The sequence below is a fragment of the Pseudorca crassidens genome, chromosome 20, assembly GCF_039906515.1.
Source record: "Pseudorca crassidens isolate mPseCra1 chromosome 20, mPseCra1.hap1, whole genome shotgun sequence".
Lineage (NCBI taxonomy): Eukaryota > Metazoa > Chordata > Mammalia > Artiodactyla > Delphinidae > Pseudorca > Pseudorca crassidens.
In genome coordinates, this window is record NC_090315.1 from 44125463 (window position 1) to 44147066 (window position 21604).

Sequence of the window (21604 nt, forward strand, 5' to 3'; positions counted from 1 at the left end):
GTTTAAATTGTTTTAATTAGTTTAATAGTTGGCTGGGCATCAGTAACTACCCTGCCTCATTGGCTCTCTCATGTCTCACCCTCCCACCTCTGCCCCACTTCAGCGATACCTGTTGCAAGGAGAAAACGCTGAAGCAGCATTCTCAGCTGGCTTCTCTCAGAAGCCCTGTAGGGCATAGTGTTCCCTCCATGGCCCACCTGGTCTTGGGAAAGTGAGCTGCAGACAGGCAGAGCTCAGGTCTGACCTGAAGCTTCCCTTGCACTAAAGCCTCTGCAGTCAGTTCTGACACCTCCTGTGATGTCTACGCTGGGTAGGGTCAAGGCTCTAATGACATGTGAGATGACCCAGAACCCCACCGAAGATGGAAAAGCCTTGGCAAAAATGGCCCATTAGCTTCAGGCCCTCTGAACTGAGGGCTCAGCAAGGCCAAGTATGAGCAGAGGTTTGAGGGAGAAGGGCCTGTTCTATCCACAGAAGGGTCAGGATCACATCCAGTGTGCCCTGTAAATCCCAAGCCAAGCAGAGGGCAGCTCTGATGCTGTACCATCTGCTGTGGATATCATTACCCAAAGGGGAGTAACTCGAACAGCCAGCCTCCAATGCCCATGGAGCCAGGCCCGGTTGGGTTGGAGTATAGATTTAGAACTACGAAAGAAAGCATTCTGAGTTTGAGGGATTTAGGTTCTAGGATTTCTCACCCCTGAGACCTCTGCAAGGCATCTCTAGGCCTCCTCCAATTCCCTCCCTGACCACACACACACACCTTCACACTATCTTCAAATCCCGGGAAGTCTCAGCTGTTGGGGCAGTTTCTGCTCCTCAGTTTTGGGGACAAGCCTTGCCTAGTACAAATCTAGCCCTTGAGCCCTGAGACCTTGGTGGTGTAAACTCGTGGCAAGGTAGCAACCACAGGCTAGAACCAAACCCAGGACTTGGGCTGATGCCCTGTTAGGGGTTTTAGGATTGGTGAGGGCACCACAGCTTTGCCTGACCTGCACAGCCCCCTTCCCTCCTGCACTATGGATGGAAGCCAAGGACTTCCTCAGACCCCCACTGGTTGCCTGGCTACACTGGGCACTGGGCTGGATGATGTGCTGTTTGAAAGGACAGCATACTCAGGAGATTTCAATGGGGCTGATTTCTTGGCTGCTGTGTATTTGGGGGGTGGAGTTTGGGGAGAGAGGTAGAAACCTGCTGCCTCTTAAACCACCCTGTATAAAATCTGCAATACAGCTTTTCCATGTATCTGTGCCTGAAATGTCTGCAATAAAGAGGTGTTTGTAAACTATGGTTCCTTTCTTTTTGCCTGAGGGTGCCAGGTCATGCAGGGGGATGCTGGGAGACGTTAGGGAACAATGTGATGTTTGTGGTGGGACCATCTCCTCTGCCCTTGCAGTTCCGGGGTCCGTGACTTCACGGGTCCCCTCAGGTCTTGGGTTACACTGACCCACTTCCCAAAGGGGAAACCGAGGCTCCTACCAATTTAGCTTGCTCCTGGGGCATCTGAGGGATTCAGCTTGGGCAACCAAATTGACCCGGTCCTAGGCCCACCATGAGCCCATGCTTTGAGAATGGACATGGACCGGGCGGGATATCCTGAGGCAAGTATGGCGCTTTGGGCGGTCCAGTAGGTGGACATTTGCTCTGCCTCAGCCTCAAGGAACTCCCCAGACCCTACTAGCGCAGGGGCAGGACCGCGGTAGGGGCGGGCTCCGGGAGGGGCGAAGCGTCCGACCCCCAGCCCGGAACCTTTCTTCTCCGCTCTGCTCAGGTTCCGGGAGCCGAGTCTGGGGCGGGCCGGAAGTGGAGGCGGTTGGTGGGGTTGGCGGGGCTCAGGGACGCGGCGCGGGTGGCGGTTTGCGAGCTTTGGGTGGACCGAGTGTAGTGACTGGTCCCAGTGTCTGGTGCTGGCGGGGTAGTGTTCAGCTGGACGGTGCGCGGCGGCGGCGAACGAACGCGGCGCGGACCCGGGCGCCCGCGGCTGGGCCCATGGCCTCCTCCTGTGCGAGCATCGACATCGAGGACGCCACGCAGCACCTGCGGGACATCCTCAAGCTGGACCGGCCCGCGGGGGGTGAGCCGGAACGGTGGGGGTGGGTCCTTGGTGAGCGGGCAGAAGGGCGGTGCGGGCCTCGGCCACCCTCATGGCCCTCGGGTCACTCAGGACCGGCTCTGCATCCTCCCGGCTGGTGAGGGCAGACGAGGGTCGGAGCGGCAAATCCCTGAGCGTGCTTGCTGAAGGGCGCAGACCCCTGGGTGCAATCCTGCCCCATCCCGGAGCCGGGCCGTTCTGCCTCGTCCTTCAGCGTCTCGGCTGAAGGTGAGGCACCTTCTCTGAATTCGCAGAGCCCACCAGGTGTCCTGGCCGCAACGTCTCTAGTCTTCCTGGGACTGGCCCGGGTTCCCTACCCTTTTGCCATAGTTCAGAGGCCTAGTCTGGGCTCTGTATGCGGAGTTCTGGATCTAGACCTAGGCGCTGTAATGAAGAGCCGCTGATCTCCCTATGCAACTTGCCCTTCCTTCTGGAATACAGACTCTAGGCATGCGATTCTGAAACTGATTTTCAGGAGGACGGTGACCACCCCCAATTCCGTGTCCTCTTTGGGTTTAAGGCAAATCACAGACTGCACAGTCCTGATTGGATCTACAAACATCTGCAAGCCCTAGTTTACGTCCATTCGTTTAAACTTTTCTTGGGTTTGCAGTGGTACCTCAGCTGCTCCTGCCCTCAGTGAGCTCCTAAGACACAGAGCTAACAAGGTGTAATATAATGCTCTTCTCATTGAAAGAGAGAAGTGTTTGGCACTGTGATGGGGATAGGGTGGGTGGGGTGGGGGCTGGAGAATGCCTGAGAACAGATCTGAGAGAAGAGCAATTTTTAGGCTAGGTCTTGTAATATGGAGAGGGGCTTGGGTGTCAGGAAAGACATTCTGCAAAGAGGAAATAGCATATGTGAAAGTACCAAAGTTTCATGGCAGGTTCAGGGACCTGTGAAATGTTGTAGTGGTTGAGACTGGCTGGTAATGGAGGTGTGGATGTGCAGTGGCCAGAGCTGAGAATTGGTGTTTCCTCAGACCCTGTTCTGAAACCTGCTGGAAGGCCCAAACTGGTTCCCTTTGGAAGCAGGCACTGGTGCTCACTCCTGGGTTTAGCTAACCTCTAATCTCTGAGAAAATCTATCTGCTGCCTGGAACCACCAAACCCTTTTCCCCAGGCCTGGAGTGTGTGGTCCTTGGACTCATGGGCTTGGCCTGGCCCTCTCATGCTTATTAGCTGCTAGCAAACTGGTCTTCACAAAGGTTTGGTAGAGCCTGGCATGGGTAATGTGTAGCTTGTTTGTTTGTCCTCATGGTAGCCTGCCTGGAAAGGAGAGTGGTCAGCTTACCCCTGAGCAGCTAAGGTGGCTGTGATGCAAGTGAGGTGGTCCTCTTAACTCTTTGCTTACTGACTGGTACTTGATTCCCCTGTTTGCCAAGTAGCCCTTGCTTGTCTCCTCTCACTGGAGGACAATGTGAGACCCCAGGCAGTTTTGTGACTAGAAACTTGTCATATTCCTTGAATATGAGGCCTTACTCTCCTTGCTACCTGGGAGTTTTGGAGTAGTGTCTGAACCTATGAGGGTGCTTGAAACACAGCCAATGGTAAACAACTGAAAGGCTGTCTTTCCTGATTGCACACCCTACCCCATAATTTCTCTACTCTTTGTCCAACTCCTTCATGTCCATTCCTCCAGGGTGGCTTCTTCTGAGCCATTTCCGTGTCAGGCAGTCTCCTTCCTTTCTTACTTCCACATCTTATCATGTTTTTCCATGCCTTAGAAGCCCACCCCCTCTTCTCCAACCCCTCCACTACTTTGATGTAGGCCCTGGTATCTCTCACCTGGATTCTCAACTATCCTGCATGCTACTTCAGAGCAGTCAGTCCTCTGGCCATAGCAGATCATGTCACTTTCCTATTTAAAACTTTTGTGGCTCTCATTACCACAGGGAAAATCTAAGCACCCTAGCCTCATACCCGAGACCTCTGCAGCCTTGTTTTCCCTCCATCCTTCCCATGTTTGTGTGTTCTAGCCACGCTGGCTCTGATGGCACCTCCTCTGTAAAGTCTGTCCTGACCCTTCCCATGTCCTCCTTCAAGTACACAGAGTCCCTCTGTACTGACCCAGGCCTGAGTATTAATTGGACTCAGAGCATTCTTATACCCTTCCCTCAGGTAGAAGAGCTTCATGCTCATCCTTGGTCCTAGCATGCATTAGGTTCACCATCAGTGTTTATGGAATAAAGGTTGAACAAAGGGCCCTCCTCGCCACTGACGAGCCTTGTTGAGTGTTCCTAGAGCACCTCATGGTTCTTGAGTGAAGCTCTGCAGGAGGAGAGGCCAGTGGGCAGGTGGAATAACTTCATCAGAGTGGCCCTTTCTGTCTCTAGGTCCCAGTGCAGAGAGCCAGCGACCATCTAATGCCTACAATGGAGATCTCAATGGGCTCCTGGTCCCAGACCCCCTCTGCTCAAGTGATGGTACTTCAACAAACAAGCCTGGTCTCCGAGCCATGCCTCCTATTAACCTGCAGGAAAAGCAGGTCATGTGAGTGTCTGGGAGATGGCAGTGGTGGTGATGGGGTCTTTGAGGCATTTGTGAACTAAAGGCATAAGGTGAGGGGAGAGGGTCTAGCAGCCTCTGCTGCTTCCCCACTAGATGACCTGGGGTGGAACACTTAACCTGAGTTTGCACTAGGATGAGGGGCAACGACAAGCTCAAGGGCTTGGCCTGGATCTGAAGTTTGGGCACCTGGTTTAGCATGGAAGTAGGGCCATTCCCAAGGAGGGAGGTGAGCAAGGGAAGCTGTAGGTTTGGGGACCAGTGAACCAGGCAGAGTTGGGCATCTGGGACTTTACACTTTCACCAGAGTGTCTGTATCTTCTCCCCCCAACCCTGCCCATCGAGACTTTGGGTGGACAAGAGTCACGCTATGCACCCCTCCCCCCAGCTGCCTCTTAGGAGACGACAGTTCCACCTGCATCGGAATTTTGGCCAAGGAGGTGGAGATTGTGGCCAGCAGTGACTCTAGCATCTCGAGCAAGGCACGGGGGAGCAATAAGGTGGGCACCAGGATGTCATGGCATGTATAATGGATGGGGCACACTTAGGCTGTCCCTCCCCCATTCCATGCTGCCAGTACCTATGGGGACTATCCTGACAGACAGGTAGTGTATCCCAGTCTCAGGAAGCCAGGGTTGGCTGCCAAGTCTCTGTGGGAATCTGGCCCCAAGAATTGTGAATGGGTGGCTGGGCCTGCGCATATGGCCTCTACTGTCCCCAGGCATGCTGGGGGCTACCTCAGCTCCAGGAAAGCTGCCCCAGCCCTCGATTTCTATGACCTTCCTCACTCTTGATTCTCAGGTGAAAATCCAGCCCGTCGCCAAGTATGACTGGGAGCAGAAATACTACTATGGCAACCTGATTGCTGTGTCCAACTCTTTCTTGGCCTATGCTATTCGGGGTGAGTAGGCACAGTACAGAGGAGGGAGGTGTTCTGCTAGTAGCCCCAGAGATGCAGCTCTACTGTCCAGTCACTCAGCCCACTCAGACCGTAGAGGTATAATGGAAGGCTTGTCTGTGCTGGCCCCAGCTCTGCCAGGCCTTCTGGAGCCGAGTGAGAAAACAGAGATTGAGACTGGTAGTGGCAGAGAGGCAGGCAAGGGCAGGGCTTCTCTGCTGCTGCCTGGGCCTAGATACTTATTCATGGCCTACCGCTCTCCTGATTCTAGCTGCCAACAACGGCTCAGCGATGGTACGGGTGATCAGTGTCAGCACTTCAGAGAGGACCCTGCTCAAAGGCTTCACAGGCAGTGTGGCTGATCTGGCCTTTGCACACCTCAATTCCCCACAGCTGGCCTGCCTGGATGAGGCAGGCAACCTGTTTGTGTGGCGCTTGGCCCTGGTTAATGGCAAAATTCAGTATCCTTTCCCAGGGTGGGATGGGGGACTGAAGAAAAGTGGGCGGAGCTGGGTCTGCCAGACGTACATCATTATCCACCTGCCTAGCCCTTAACACCCTGCTCAGAGAAGAGATCTTGGTCCATATCCGACAGCCAGAGGGCACTCCACTGAATCACTTCCGCAGGATCATCTGGTGCCCCTTCATCCCCGAAGAGAGTGAGGACTGCTGTGAGGAGGGCAGCCCAACGGTGGCCCTGTTGCATGAGGACCGGGTGAGGGGGCTGGGCCTGGGGGGAAAGGAGGGGACCAAGTAGCAATGGTGTGGTCATGGGCTGAACGCTTACCTCCCTGTACCTGCTAGGCTGAGGTGTGGGACCTGGACATGCTCCGCTCCAACCACAGCACCTGGCCCGTGGATGTCAGCCAGATCAAGCAGGGCTTCATCGTGGTAAAAGGCCACAGCACAGTAAGCCTGCAACTGACTGCCTTTTCTGCCCTCCTCTCCCCACCCCTTTATGTCCCTCATCTATTCCCTGTTCTCACAGCTGCCCACATAGCTTTCTAGCACTCTGCCATGGGTACTCGGAGCACAGAGGGACCCGTCTCCTGTGGCGCTCACACCTAACCATGCACCCTATGGAGCTGGTTTTCTCTACAGTACCCCGCCCCCATTCATTGTCTTTCATACAAACACGCAGATCCGCTTTGGGTCAGCCTAGCTCACTGCCATCCTCACCTGAGGAGGACTTGCTCCCACCTCTAGTCAGGTGGCAAAGCAAGGCTTTTTGGGTTCTTCCCAGTGCCTAAGTGAAGGGGCCCTCTCACCTGATGGGACTGTCCTGGCTACCGCAAGTCATGATGGCTTCGTCAAGTTCTGGCAGATTTACATTGAGGGGCAGGATGAGCCAAGGTAAGGTGGAGCCTGAGGGCCTGGGCTCTCCCAGGTAGGAGATCAGATCACCCATTCAGGCCACTCATATACCTGCCTGCAGGTGTTTGCACGAGTGGAAGCCTCACGATGGGAGGCCCCTCTCCTGCCTCCTGTTCTGTGACAACCACAAGAAACAGGATCCTGAGTGAGTGAGTGGGCAGGCAAGAGGGTGGTGGGCTGGACTTTGGGCTCCCAGCAGGGGCCCAGCCAGCCACTCAGTGCCTTGTTGCTTTGCAGGGTCCCCTTCTGGAGGTTCCTTATTACTGGTGCTGACCAGAATCGGGAGCTGAAGATGTGGTGCACGGTGTCCTGGACCTGCCTGCAGACCATTCGGTAAGCAGGGGCTGTGGGGCTGGGCAGGGGCAGGGTTGGGTTCCTTCCACCCTCTCAGTCTCATTCATCCTGCCTCGTGGCCACCCCCTCCAGCTTCTCCCCAGATATCTTCAGCTCAGTGAGTGTGCCCCCAAGCCTCAAGGTTTGCCTGGACCTCTCAGCAGAATACCTGATTCTCAGCGATGTGCAACGGAAGGTGGGCTGCAGTGGGGACGCTCTGGGCAGAGCTGATATCATCAGGGAGGACAAGGGTGTGTGTGGCACATCCACATCTTCCCAGCCCCTGAGCTCAGCTGTGAACTCGCTACCTGTGCAGGTCCTCTACGTGATGGAACTGCTGCAGAACCAGGAGGAGGGCCGTGCCTGCTTCAGCTCCATCTCTGAGTTCCTGCTCACCCACCCTGTGCTGAGCTTCGGTATCCAGGTTGTGAGTCGCTGCCGGCTGCGGCACACTGAGGTGCTGCCAGCCGAGGAGGAGAATGACAGCCTAGGGGCTGGTGAGCTGCTCAGGGTCAGGGATGTGTGTTGGGATGTAGGGGAGTGCTGAGGCTCAGAGGGCCAGGGGCTTAGTCGTCCACATTGTCCTTGCAGATGGGACCCACGGAGCTGGTGCCATGGAGTCTGCAGCTGGTGTGCTCATCAAGCTCTTTTGTGTGCACACTAAGTGAGTGTGCTGGGGAGGCCCGCCTGTGCCCTGTCTGTGCCCCTCCCTACCCTGCTGACTCTGACTCTCATATTCTCCCCCTGCTCTCCCTGCAGGGCATTGCAAGATGTACAGATTCGCTTCCAGCCACAGCTGAACCCTGACGTGGTGGTCCCGCTCCCTACACACCCTGCCCATGAGGACTTTGGTGAGTTGGGGGTGACAGGAAAGCAGGTTCTGACTGGAGTCTGAGATCTGACTCAAGTGGCAGCTTTTCCCACAGCATTTGGAGAGTCTCGACCAGAACTGGCTTCTGAGGGCCTGGGATCGGCCACTCACGGCTCCCAGTCTGACCTCCGACGCATCGTGGAGCTGCCTGCACCTGCCGACTTCCTCAGTCTGAGCAGTGAGACCAAGCCCAAGCTGATGACACCTGACGCCTTCATGACACCTAGCACCTCCCTGCAGCAGGTATGCTGCGGGCAGAGTGTGGGGCACAGGGAGGGAGGCCCTGGGAGTGCCCCCCACAGCCACAGCCCTCGTTCTCCACATCTCCCCAGATCGCTGCATCTCCCAGTAGCAGCAGCAGCAGCAGCAGCAGTTCCTCTCTTACGGCGGTGTCTGCCATGAGCAGTACTTCGGCCGTGGACCCCTCCTTGCCCAGGTGAAATGAGGGTCAGAGTTAGGGCGTGTCAGGGGCTGGTGCCAGGTGATGCCAGGCTCTGGCTGCTTACACTTCATCCTTCCTGCCAGCAGGCCACCTGAGGAGCTGACCTTGAGCCCCAAGCTACAGCTGGATGGCGGTCTGACAATAAGCAGCAGTAGCAGCCTGCAGGCAAGCCCACGTAGCCTCCTCCCTGGCCTGCTCCCAAGTCCGGCCGACAAATTGCCTCCCAAAGGGCCTGGGCAGGTGCGTATGTGGGTGTGTGTGAAGTGCAGTATAGAAGGTATATGGGAGTGGGAAGCCTGGCGGCAGTCTCCTCCCACAGCACCCTGTCTTCTGGTCCTGCTCTTCCTCAGGTGGTCCATGTTTCCCCTGAGGGTATCTCAGCCCCCGGTGTCCTTGGAGGGCAGATCCTCAGCCTTTCCATCCCCACCTCCTCTCCTCCTGGGCTGCGGCCATTTTTGACCTTCCTCCCCCTTCCCTGTTGTCCCATCTCTCATCACTACACACACCAGTGCTTCGTCTCTGTACTCCTTTTACTCCTACTTCCCACCACCTAAGTTCCCACCTTTGGCCTACCTCAGGTGCCTACTGCTGCCTCTACACTATCCCTGGAGCTGCAGGAAGTGGAGCCCCTGGGGCTACCTCAGGCGTCCCCCAGCCGCACCCGCTCCCCCGATGTTATCTCCTCGGCTTCCACTGCCCTGTCCCAGGATATCCCTGAGATCGCATCTGAGGCGCTGTCCCGTGGCTTTGGCTCCTCCGCTCCGGAGGGCCTGGAGCCAGACAGTATGGCCTCAGCTGCTTCAGCACTACACCTGCTGTCTCCACGGCCCCGGCCGGGACCCGAGCTTGGCCCCCAGCTTAGCCTGGATGGAGGCCCTGGGGATGGGGATCGGCATAGTACCCCTTCCCTCCTGGAGGCAGCCTTGACCCAGGAGGCCACGGCCCCTGACAGTCAGGTCTGGCCTACGGCACCAGACATTACTCGTGAGACCTGCAGCAGCCTGGCAGAGAGGTGAGGAGCTTAGGAGTGGGAAATGTGCTGATGGTAGGGGCTTCAGATAGAGTCATCCACTGCTGAGTTGGCCTGTCCCCCCAGCCCCCGGAATGGCCTCCAGGAAAAGCACAAGAGCCTGGCCTTTCACCGACCACCTTATCACCTGCTACAGCAACACGACAGTCAGGACGCCAGTGCCGAGCAAAGGTAGGCACCACCCCGCACCGTTCCTCTCACAGGGAGGGCCAACAAGTGGGTAGGTGCCTATTTCTCTCCCTGCCCTTCCCACAGCGACCATGATGATGAGGTGGCCAGCCTGGCCTCTGCTGCAGGGGGTTTTGGCACCAAAGTTCCCACTCCACGTCTTCCTGCCAAGGACTGGAAGACCAAAGGATCCCCTCGGGCCTCACCCAAGCTCAAGCGAAAGGGCAAAAAGGATGACGGGTAGGACGGGTCCTGGGGCCAGGGAGAGGGGTGGTCTTCAGGCTGCCTGCTTGACATGGCCTGAGGTGCTTCTCCTCTGTGGCAGGGATTCGTCCGTGGGATCCCGGCTCACAGAGCACCAGGTGAGCGAGCAAACACCCTTTCTGCTTCTGGGACTCCTGCCTGTGGGGGTGGGGTAGGGTCCAAGCCTTCCCCTGGTCTGGTGTGTGGGGTTGGGCGGGGCGGGCTTCATGTGACTGTTGGTGTTCCTGGCAGGTGGCAGAGGCCCCTGAGGACTGGCCAGCACTAATTTGGCAACAGCAGAGAGAGCTGGCGCAGCTTCGACACAGCCAAGAAGAGCTGCTACAGCGTCTGTGCACCCAACTTGAAGGCCTGCAGAGCACCGTCACGGGCCACGTAGAACGTGCCCTAGAGTCACGGCACGAGCAGGAGCGTATCCTTGTGGGCAGTGGCACAGCATGGGGCGGCAGCAGCATTCTTGGCCCAGGAAGGGATATGGGACCTGCTGCAGCCCTGTTCCTTAGCTACAATGCAGAGCGGCGACTGGAGCGGGCACTGGCCGAGGGACAGCAGCGTGGTGGGCAGCTGCAGGAGCAGCTGACGCAACAGCTGTCCCAAGCGCTATCTTCAGCTGTGGCTGGGCGGCTGGAGCGCAGCATACGGGATGAGATCAAGAAGACGGTTCCTCCATGTGAGTTTTGCATGGAGACTTCTGGGTGGGCCAGATGGGAGTGGGGCCCCCTACCTGTCAAGCTTCTTCTCATGGCTCTACCTTTCCCTCCTCACCCTGTCCCAGGTGTGTCTAGGAGTCTGGAGCCCGTGGCAGGCCAACTGAGCAACTCAGTGGCCACCAAGCTCACAGCCGTGGAGGGTAGCATGAAAGAGAATATCTCCAAGCTGCTGAAGTCCAAGGTGCTATGGGACCCAAGGTGAGGGAGGTTGGTGGTTGGTGGGCTTGGGCTCAGCTTTCAACTCAGGCCCCTTCTTCCACCCCCAGAACTTAACAGATGCCATTGCCCGAGCAGCCGCAGACACGTTACAGGGGCCGATGCAGGCCGCCTACCGTGAAGCCTTCCAGAGCGTGGTACTGCCCGCCTTTGAGAAGAGCTGCCAGGCCATGTTCCAGCAGATCAATGATAGCTTCCGACTGGGCACGCAGGAATGTGAGTAGGGTCATATGCCCCAAGAAGGGAAGGGCTATCGTCTTCTCCCTACCATCCCTCTCATGGCCCCCATGGTCACTTCTCAGACTTGCAGCAGCTGGAGAGCCACATGAAGAGCCGAAAGGCACGAGAACAGGAGGCGCGGGAGCCCGTGCTGGCCCAGCTGCGGGGCCTGGTCAGCACGCTGCAGGGAGCCACGGAGCAGATGGCGGCTACCGTGTCCAGCAGCGTTCGGGCTGAGGTGCAGCACCAGCTGCACGTGGCTGTGGGCAGGTGTGTGGGCAGGGCACTGAGCAAGGTGGTGTGTTTGGAAAGGGCCAGACCCAACTGCCTGTCAGCCTCATCTCCCTCACTTGCCTTTGCAGCCTGCAAGAGGCAATTTTAGCACAGGTGCAGCGCATTGTTAAGGGTGAGGTGAGTGTGGCACTCAAGGAGCAGCAGGCTGCCGTCACCTCTAGCATCATGCAGGCCATGCGCTCAGCTGCTGGCACACCTGTCCCTACCACCCACCTCGACTGCCAAGCCCAGCAAGCCCATATCCTGCAGCTGCTGCAGCAGGGCCACCTCAACCAGGCCTTCCAGCAGGTAAGCCGGGCACTAAGCCCAGATAGAGTCAGGAGTCTCCTGACAAGGCTCACACATCATACATTCCACTCTACCCATCATGCTTTGGGTGGTCTGGCCTCAGCAGACTCTTTTTGGTTCTCTTTGGCCTCCAGGGCATTTCCCTTGCTCTTCCCTCTGTCTGGACCCTGGATCCCTTTCTTCCTACCTCAGTCTACCTTGTTTCAGAACCACCCTTCTCAGGAAAACTTTCCTGATTCCCTAGAGTAACAACACAGCCCTACAGTGCTCTCTCTGGGCCCCAAAGCATCCCCCTCAGGATGCCCTACTCTGGTCATCCTCTCCCAGGCCACATAGCCAGACAAGCAGGCATTCCATCCTGACATTAGCTATAAACTCTGTTCTCTACTCAGGCCCTGACAGCTGCCGACCTGAACCTGGTGCTGTACGTGTGTGAAACTGTAGACCCAGGCCAGGTGTTTGGGCAGCCACCTTGCCCCCTCTCCCAGCCTGTACTCCTTTCACTCATCCAGCAACTGGCCTCTGACCTTGGCACTCGAACTGACCTCAAGCTCAGGTGAGTGGGCATAGTCAGGGACTAGGGCTGTGGTGAAGGGCGGGGAGCAGTTCAAAGCAGCGACTCCCACTCCTGCCTGACTCCCCTCCTTAATTTTCTCCACCAATCCCCTCTGTCCCCACCCATCTCAGGCTTTGAGGCCTCCATTATCAGCCTCTGGGCCTCATTGCCACCAGGGGGCACTCCTCTCTGCTGGAGATCACCTGTAGCCTGTCCTTTTCCTAAACCCCCAGCTACCTGGAAGAGGCTGTGATGCACCTGGACCACAGTGACCCCATCACTCGGGACCACATGGGCTCCGTCATGGCCCAGGTGCGCCAGAAGCTCTTCCAGTTCCTGCAGGCGGAGCCACACAACTCACTTGGCAAAGCGGCCCGGCGTCTCAGCCTCATGCTGCACGGCCTTATGACCCCCAGCCTCCCTTAGCTCAGCCTGCCTTGCCCAGGATGGGGTGGCACTGAAGGTCAGCAGACAGGCCTAGGCCAAAGCAGGGTCATGTCTGCCCTTTACCTGCTCAGGCTCCCACCTCTGGCGTGTTTGATGGGGATAGCACTGGCTATGGTCTATAGGTTGTGGTAGCCAGCAGGTTTAGGCTGGGCCCAGGGTGGGTATTGTGCCTTCTTGGGTTCTGCCATGCCTGGAGCATGACCCCTGAGATTATGACACCACTTTAGTTGAATTTTCCATGTTCCTTTTTACCACCAGTTTGGTTCTTTTTGTTTTTGAAAAACATTGAGAAATTCAATTAAATGCTTTTGGAATAAAATGGAGTATGTGTATGCTTTTCTTTGGCATGACTTTGATAACTGCCCTTTGTTACCTGCCCCCTCTCCTGGAGCTCTGTCTAGGCCAACCCACCCCAGGGCCCTGGACACCCACCCTCATCTGCCCAACTGCCTTCCCAGATCTCCGCTCTCCATCTCTGAGGCAAGGCAAGGGCCCTGGGATCAGCTCAGCACCACCCCGAGCTCCTGGGTTCTCCTCTCTGGAGTCCCTCCCTTCTTTGCCTATCTGAACTGGGGGGCGGGGCTGCTGGCTGGTTTGAGCTCCACCCTCAGCCCCCATCCAATCACAGTTCCTCCTTCTGGGGGCTGGGCCGAAGGGCTGCACTCCAAGCTGCCAGCTCTGGCACTAGGCTCCCAGCCCAGGGAAGATGTGCTGCCGCTTCTGTCACCGCTGGCAACCGCCCTGTGCACTGGGGCTGTTGCTGCTGCTGCTGCCGCCCCTTGGTGAGTGCCAGCGTGCTGGACCCAACCCAGTCCACACACCCCCTCCCCAGGCTGGGTGTAGGTTGTGTGGGAGCTGAGGCACAGCCCTCCTGAGCGCTGAGAGTCAGGGTGGAGAGGAGGTGAGGGCTCCAGGGAGGGATTGTGTGCCAGTGGCTTCAGGATGTAAAGTGAGGGTGGGAACTGAACCCTAGTTTCGGAGGGAAGAACCCCCAAATTCCACAGTCCCCATCCTGATAAGGGGAGACTTGACCTCTTGCGGGACTCCCAGACCAACCGTGGGATCTCTGAGGTCCTCTCTTAGGGTCGAACCTGGATTCCAACCCCCTCTATTCTGCCCTACCCGTCAGAAAACACCTGTCTCTGGGGAGGGGATGGAAAGGCCAAAGATTGTCTAGGCTGCAGAGAAACTGGAAGTTGCCAGGGGACCTGCCTCCTTTCACCATGTCCATACTCTCATTTGGACCATTCTCACCTGACCTGGGACCCAGCAGCTTGGAAGAAGAGCCAACTCCTGGGACGAGGCTTCTCCTTCCCCCATCCCCACCTATCCTGTCCAGGTCTGCCTAGAAGGGGGCAGAGGCAGGTGGTCCCCAGATGTGCCCCTTAGTTCCCTGGGGCACCCCTTTCACGCTGAGTCACGTCCCCAGAACGCCCCCTGGTAAACAAGCCCCTGGGGTTTGGCGGCGAGGGGCGGGGATGGTGAGGGCACGCCACCTCATCCTATCAACTATTCTCCACCCCCACCCCCAGTCCTTGTATCTCCCCTGGCAGCAACTACAGCGGTCCCAGGCCGCTGTGACACCATATACCAGGGCTTTGCCGAGTGTCTCATCCGCTTGGGGGACGGCATGGGCCGCGGAGGTGAGCTGGAGAGCGTCTGCAGGTACGGGCAGGCGTGAGGGCAGCAGCCCAACCCCACACCCTTGGGGTCTGAACCTCTTCCCTCCCATTCCAAAGCCCCCTGCCCCACCTGATTACCCTAACCCCACACCCTTGACAGGTCTTGGAATGATTTCCACACCTGTGCCTCGCGAGTCCTGTTGGGCTGCCCTGAGGAGGCCGCCGCCGTGTGGGAGTCACTACAGCAAGAAGCTCGCCGGGCCCCACACCCAGATAATTTGCACACTCTGTGCGGCACCCCTGTACGCCTTCAGGAGCACGGGGCGGGCCCAGAGACCAACCAGGAGACGCTGCGGGCGACAGCGCCAGCACCCACTCGGGTCCCCAAGCCCCCTCTGCTGGCGGCTGCTTTGGCACTCGCCTGCCTCCTGGGTCCTCTGGCCTAGCCGGTCTGGCCGGGTAGCAGCGTGTCCCCCCCCCGCCCCCCCTGCCCCCCCCCCCGCCCCGTCTCGAAAGCGCTCGGCTTTCATTAAACGTATTTATATTTGTACCAAGCTCCTTCCTTTCTTTCCACTGTGGCCCACCTGGCTGGGGTGGAGGCCTCAAGAAGCTGATCCCCAGGACGAGATGGGCGGGCTGAAGACCACCATAGGGGACTCAGTCTTTCTCTTCACAAACACTCATTTCCCAGGGGCAGTGCAGAGCTTTCCATTGCCAGCAGGTTCCAAGACTTCTAGTGGTGACCCAAGATGTGTGGGAATGCACATATTTCTCTGTTCTTCCGGGCTGGGAGAACTCCTAGCCCTACCTGCCCCTCCTGTCCTGGCCCCTAGGGGCCATGTGAGGTGATAGAGTGTCCGCACCCCCACCCTCAGCCAGTCCACCCCCCTCCCCAGGTTCTTTCCAGTTTCCAGGCTCCTGTCCATCTCACCTCCTCTTCCCTCTGCTGAACTACCACCTTAGCCTTCAAGACACAGTTCAGATTAAGTACCCTTTCCTCTCCTTCTCTGGGGTCCTGATTAATCTAAGGGGAGCCTGTTCCAGAAGATGGGGAGCCCCCATTGGAGTCTACATTCAAGTACCTGAGGTGACCTGGAGCTGCAGAAATTGGGGTCACGATGAGGGTTCCTCTGGCCTTACGCTCTCCACAAGCTTGTTCTTTGAGAAGAGGTGTGCAGCGTGAGGTCAGAACAATCCCGGAAGGCTTTCTGGAAGCACAGAGGAGCCCCAGTTCATCATGGTGGAAAAGAAGAGCAAGAATCAGAACGGGCAGAATCCTGAGGGAAGGAGGAGGCCTCAGAGAGGGTGAGACCCTCTATTGATCAGTCATCTACTGTCCCTGCCAGGACCCTCTTCCAAGCCATCACCCCACGACTTGTGTGGGCACTGCCATGGCCTCCTCACTGGCTTCTACTCTCACTCCCTCCACTTTATTCTCCATTTTCTAAATTGAAAAACTGATCCTGATATTAAACTCCTTTTCATTGTCTATAAGGCCCTATGTAAGCCAGCTATGTTTATATATAGGACATTTTATTCAGTCTACTCCTTCAACTCCCCCTCTATAGTAGCACAGAGGAGTGATCTACCTACTCAGTCCTTGGGTTAAGGGGAGGTTTCAGAGAAGGATCATGATAGAGGGTGATAGGAGGTAAGGATACAAGACTTACAAATGGTGGAGGAGAACTGGGGCTGAGTTGGAGAGGACTTTACAAGAGGGGCCCAGGCAATCAGCTGGGAGGGGAGGAGGGGTGGGAGTCCAGAACTTGGCAGGCCAGGTTTGCACTAAAGCCCATGCTGGGAGGTTGTTGGCCCTAGGACAGAATCAGGCCTGATAGGACCCTTGACTAGGCTCCAGGGTGACAGGTGCCTCCAGAGACCTCCACCCTACTTTATCATGTAGGAGCCCTACTTCAGCAACGCTTCCCAAACACCCTCCCATTCCAGTTAGCTAAGATGCCTCAGTTAACTCACTCTCTGCCCTGTCTTTTCTCCTGTACTTCATTCACCTGTATTTTTATCCCCACTTCTCTCTCTCTCATCCATTCCTTACCCATCTCACATCACCTGAAGGAGAAGGTTCAGGAAAAAAACCCTCCCAGATCCACCCCCTTTGACCACCAGTATCTTCCAGAAGGAAAGGCCAGCCTTTTATTCTTTGTACATCTATTCTCTGTGCTCAGAATAACCTTCCTCATTTCCTCCTGGTGAACTCCTACTTCTTGTTCAGTATCACCTACCGCCTCCCTAACCCTGACTCCAAGCTGAATCAGAAGCCTCCTTCAGGTCCACAGAGCTCCTGGGCTTTCTTCTGTCTCTGTACGGATAACACTGGTTCACTGGCTTCTTACTGTCTGGGTCTAGGTCAGAATTCCCCACTCTGGATTCCCCAAGTGTCCTCTTTGTGTCTCTAGCACCCAGCCTAAGGCTGGGTATAAAGAGTGTACTTGTGGGAGTGCGTGGAATGAAAAACAGAATTGCTAAATCCTGCATAGGAAGTGTTACAGTCAGCAAAAGCTTGGACTGAGAATGACTTCAGTATGGAGGATGTGTCTTCTTGGGGCAGCCCTCTTAACCTGAGCATACTATTTGGAGGGATGGTGCTGGGGCTCCAAACCCCAAAAGTCTTTCTAGAACCACTCTTACTCTTGGTGGGTGGCCAGGAGCAGGCCGCTTCCAGGAGCAGGGGCTTGATTGTGTTGGCCAGCCATCAAAGGGATTACCATCCTCCTGCTGTGACCTACTTTCCCCTGGTTTTTGCCCCCTAAGTCCCTGCTCTTCCCTGGAATTGAGTGACCTGGAGTGTGTGCAGGGGGGTGGGGTTGGGGACAGAATCTGCTCTCTGGCCAGGGGCTTAAGAGCTTTGTGTGTTTTATCCCAGAGCTGCAGGAAAGGGGTGGGCAGAGAGCCAAGTGGGCTGAGCCCTAGACACAGCTGCCCAGGCTAGAGCATCATGATAATGGTGCTTCTCATGTTTGCAGCTCTGCAGACATGGAACAGCTTATTGTTCAGGGGAGAATCTGGGGGTTGGATATCCTGAGCCCAGTCCCCTCTGCATCAATATACCTCTTCATCTCAGGGCCCCCGTGTTCTTCACCAGAGCCCAGGCCAGCACCTTCCATAGCAAGGGCTCAATAAACATTTATTGAATTAATTTGCTGAATGTCTGTAAAATAGAGGTGTTGTGTGGATTTCTAAGCCCCATCAACCCTGGAATTCTATATTATTTTCAACCCTCACAATAACTGTGAGGTCAAGACTATGATCCCCATTATACAGATAAGAAACATGAAGCTTAAGGAGGGGAAGATGTCTTGCTTAAGTTCAGTTCACACAACTGTGGAAGTGTCAGAGCTGGGATATGATCCCAAGTTTGATTGGCCCCTAAGTTCATTCCCTTAAGCATCACACTAGACATATGGAAATAATTTTTTAAGTTTTCTTTTTCCTTTTTATTTATTTTATTTTTGGCTGAGTGGCCTGTGGGATTTTAGTTCCCTGACCAGGGATTGAACCCACGCCCCCTTGCAGTGGAAGCATGAAGTCTTAACCACTGGACCACCAGAGAAGTCCCTAAAGGTTTCTTTTTTAATAAAATCTTTTATGAAGCCCTACTACATAAAACAGACTGTGATATTTTATTGGTGTTAATATATGTTTAGGTTTAAAGTATACCATTAGCTTATACAGTTAAAGACAATTCCATGTATGAAGTAAGGGCTCAGTAAAGATTTTAAGAAATGAACAGACTGCAATGAGGAAGATGTATGGAGATTACAATCCCATCATCACTCAAAAGTAGTTGTGGCCAGGGGGGTTAAGGTGATGGACTAGAAATCCATTGGGGTTTCCCTGCGCAGGTTCAAATCCTGCCAAACTATGCCACCTTTCCCTTATGGTGATCCCTATTGAGTCACAGCCAGTTGGGGAAGAATGCTGTTGCCTTAAAGAAAGAAACTGGGTTGTTCTCCAGCCCTGCTCTTTATGGTTGCTCAGTGAAAGACTCCACCAAGCACGTGGATTGCGCCCCAATAGTAAATATAAGGTAAGTAATAAAAATATTATTAAAGAAGGAAAAAAAATCCCCTTATTACTTGAGACACTTATTTCCCCCCCATCTCCACCCCGAATCTGGGTTGATTGTAAAGTTAAGTGAGATAATTCTGACCCTATAGCGGAATTGTTAATGGTAACAATTTTTCTTTAATCTACTTGTTTTGCAGCCTCAGGATATACTAAATTTAGTAACAATAAAAACAACAATAATTAAACTGTTACTCTGAAGTTGGCCCCAAACTAATCTCACCTATTCTCGTTAACCATTTGCAACTCCAATGTGATGGAGGTCAAATTCAACATATCTGAGTGCCTGAATTATTTTAATTTCAGTTAAAAAAATAATTTGTTAATTAAATTTACACCGATCCTTTCCGGAGTTCCAGAGGCACTTCCAGAAACCTCCTGAAATGCACTACGTCCCCAACCACGCACTATATTATTATTTTATTTTTGGCCGCGCCCCGCGGCATGCGGGATCTTAGTTTCCCCACCAGGGATAGAACCCGTGACCCCTGAATTGGGAGTGCGGAGTCTTAACCTCTGGATCTCCATGGAAATCCACCCAACCTCGCACTATAAAGCGCCCTGTCCCCAACCTGAATCTTGAAACTTTCTCCCTACTTCCCACGGTGCCTACCCCAAACCTAAGGTCGAGACACTTGGAGCGACACAGAGACTCACCTCCTACTCCCGAAGAGAGCCCGACCCCGCCCTGAAGGCGTTGACTGGCAAGCCACGCTCGGAGAGCCGCCAACCACGTAGCCCGGCCCTCTCGAGTCCGCCCCTGTCCCGCCCCGTGGGCGGCCCGGATTTGTTTCGGCGTCAAGAGCGCGCTGTGATGACGCCACGACGCTGACGCCTGAGGATGGCGGCGGCGGCGGCGGCGGTGTTGGTGATCGGGGCTGTGTCCGCGGCCCGGAGAGGGTCAGCACAGTCGCCCGGACGCCGAAGAGCCCGCCGCCCGCGCGAGGTGAGGCGGCCCGGCCAGGACCGACGGCCCCATGGGCGGGAGGGGCTGACGAGCTGCAGCCACGGTCGCTTCCTGGAGCACTGGGCCCGTCCCTGCCCAGCCCAGAGCCCTCGGCCTGTGCCCGCTGCGCCGGGGCCTAGGGGGAGTGGGTAGCAGGCCAGGCGATGGCTGCTTGGGGTCCCTGGTGTCCGAGGCTTGACTGGCCTTGAAACCTGCTGCGCTGGGTAGCCCGTCTCTGAGGCCCCAAGGGCCAGGTGGACGTGGTCAGCTGTCCTGCCAGCTGTTCAACCAGTCGACATCGGTCAGGGTGAACCAACCTGGTTGTCCTCACTACCTTCTCGTGTCTGGCACCTACTCCACACCTCCTCTTTTGCTACTGAACGACAGGGTCGGGGGGCAGCTAGTCTCTTCCTTGTTCAGGCTGGGGAAAATCACACCTGAGTCCAGCCGGGTCGCCTGCTTTGTAACCCAGTTATCCCTCTGCTTTTATAAGGGGAAGCCCAGCTCCCCCACGCTCACTCCCTCTCCTGAAACTGTGAAGTGATAATTCCCACTTGAAAATCTGAATAAGTCCTTCATTGCCTAAAACTGGCTCCTTGGTACCTGCAGGGTAAAGGCCAAACTTCATAGCAGGGCATTCAGGGCTCTTCATAATCTGGCATAACCCCGAAGTTAACACCTGGGCACTTCTGTCTCCTGCATACATAGTTTGTTGTTGGGGGTATGTACATCTGCCGTTAGCTCTGTGTTTTAACACCCTTTCGCTTTAGATACGCGATTTTCTCACTTTGTACTACTCTTCTTTTCCCCACCCCCACCTCCACCCACCAGTTTGGAAAATTTACATCTGTCCTTTAAAATCCACCTTAGATTTAATTTCCTTGGAAAAGCCTCCCTTCACATGTAACCATTGACTCCTCTGTACTTCAATTCATGTGACTACTGTTGGAGTTTATTGTGTTGTGTCACCTGATGGTTGGCCTGGGGATTGTCTCTTCTGTCTGCATATCAGTGTCTGGCTCTGTGCTTGGCATAAAGTAGGAGCTGAGTCAACTGTGATGGGTTGCTGATTTAAGAATGGATATAGATTCAGCTATACTACTGAGCACATATCAGGGGCCAGGACCTGAGATGAGCACAGCAAATGTGAGTGTCCTGTTTGCACATTCACACGTGTGCATGTGGTAGGTGGTGCAGCCTTGTCAACCTGATGATCTAAAATCTCCTAGGGTGGTTTTTCAAAATACAAATTCAAGAGTTTCATTTTCTGAGATTTTGATGCAGAATATCTGGAATCTGGTAGGAATCTGTATTTTTTTTTTTTTTTTTGCGCGGTACGCAGGCCTCTCCCTGCTGTGGCCTCTCCCGTTGTGGAGCACAGGCTCCGGACGCGCAGGCTCAGCGGCCATGGCTCACGGGCCCAGCCGCGGAGCGGCATGTGGGATCTTCCCGGAACGGGGCACGAACCCGTGTCCCCTGCATCGGCAGGCGGACTCTCAACCACTGCACCACCAGGGAAGCCCGGAATCTGTATTTTTTTAAAACTCTCCAGGTGACTTTACTATGCTCCTTAGTTGAAAATCTTTGTCATTACTCCAGGAAACTGTTGTGTCTTTGTCCAGTGAGAAGGGCCAGCTGTGCCTTGTAGCACACAACTGCTGTTGCAGTCTCATTTCCCATATCTTGGGGAGGCAGGATGATTTGGTGGTTAGAAGTATGGGGTTTGGAATAAGAAAGACTTTGATTCAGTTCTTGATTTTTATGAGATCTTGAGGTTCTTTGAGTCCTAGTTTGCTCATCCCATAATAGGAATAATCATGCCTACTTTATGTGGTTGCAGAGAGGAGTGAGAATGCATATAAGACGCTTAGCACAGTTGAAACTTAGGAAATGGAAGCCACTGTTATTACTAATGGCTGTTCTTCCCAGGGTTTATCCCATGTCAAAAGGGGATCTCATCTTAGTAAGCCTGTTTGCTCTTCAGACTGAGTCTTGTGTAGGAAGCTACCTTATGTTATGTGATTTCCTTGAGGTAATTTCTGATCATCAGAGATAGCTCTGACAAAACTGCTTCTACTCAGGGCAGTTGCAGTTGGCCACTACCCTAGAAAAGATGTGGATTGCTGACTCACTGGAGGGCGGGTTTGCTGAATAAGTATGTTGTCCAGGTCTAATTGCAATTCTTGTTAAGTTGTGTAAATGAGCTAAAGAAAGTGCAGCTTTCAGGAAACCTGTTTGCCTCTTACA

At 55.0% G+C, this 21604-nt stretch overlaps 3 protein-coding genes and 1 long non-coding RNA gene across 13 annotated transcripts in view; 3 read left to right on the forward strand and 1 right to left on the reverse strand.

The window, feature by feature from the left end:
• Positions 1 to 1786: 1786 nt before the first annotated feature.
• Positions 1787 to 13025, forward strand: EDC4 (enhancer of mRNA decapping 4). 8 transcript variants are annotated; one of them, XM_067720021.1, is made up of 29 exons: positions 1787 to 2074; positions 4428 to 4584; positions 4988 to 5099; positions 5401 to 5500; positions 5769 to 5958; positions 6065 to 6212; positions 6302 to 6406; positions 6741 to 6850; positions 6933 to 7016; positions 7109 to 7204; positions 7298 to 7400; positions 7521 to 7701; positions 7796 to 7868; positions 7964 to 8055; positions 8119 to 8318; positions 8408 to 8511; positions 8601 to 8757; positions 9096 to 9529; positions 9614 to 9718; positions 9803 to 9955; positions 10041 to 10077; positions 10211 to 10388; positions 10491 to 10646; positions 10752 to 10867; positions 10953 to 11118; positions 11205 to 11391; positions 11484 to 11703; positions 12096 to 12259; positions 12493 to 13025. In XM_067720021.1, exons 1-29 carry the CDS (start codon positions 1990 to 1992, stop codon positions 12683 to 12685), a joined length of 4206 nt encoding a protein of 1401 aa, XP_067576122.1. In that variant the 5' UTR covers positions 1787 to 1989; the 3' UTR covers positions 12686 to 13025. The 8 variants fall into 8 exon arrangements, with proteins under 8 accessions (XP_067576122.1, XP_067576123.1, XP_067576126.1 ...); XM_067720022.1 differs by having other exon boundaries at positions 8604 to 8757; XM_067720025.1 differs by having other exon boundaries at positions 8131 to 8318.
• A 150-nt stretch (positions 13026 to 13175) lies between these two features.
• Positions 13176 to 14800, forward strand: NRN1L (neuritin 1 like). The gene is made up of 3 exons (XM_067720026.1): positions 13176 to 13488; positions 14239 to 14371; positions 14489 to 14800. Exons 1-3 carry the CDS (start codon positions 13413 to 13415, stop codon positions 14772 to 14774), a joined length of 495 nt encoding a protein of 164 aa, XP_067576127.1. The 5' UTR covers positions 13176 to 13412; the 3' UTR covers positions 14775 to 14800.
• Positions 14801 to 14885: 85 nt separating this feature from the next.
• Positions 14886 to 19169, reverse strand: LOC137215045 (uncharacterized). The gene is made up of 3 exons (XR_010939133.1): positions 19069 to 19169; positions 15411 to 15536; positions 14886 to 15061 (listed from the first exon to the last, which is right to left on the reverse strand). It is a non-coding gene; the product is annotated as an uncharacterized lncRNA (long non-coding RNA).
• A 66-nt stretch (positions 19170 to 19235) lies between these two features.
• The window catches only part of PSKH1 (protein serine kinase H1), a 35031-nt gene continuing 32662 nt past the window's right edge, over positions 19236 to 21604 (forward strand). For all 3 annotated transcript variants that reach the window (XR_010938944.1, XM_067718518.1, XM_067718519.1), the window contains exon 1: positions 19236 to 19357. The gene's annotated coding sequence lies outside the window, so the exon portion shown is untranslated. The remainder of the gene's footprint in view (positions 19358 to 21604) is intronic.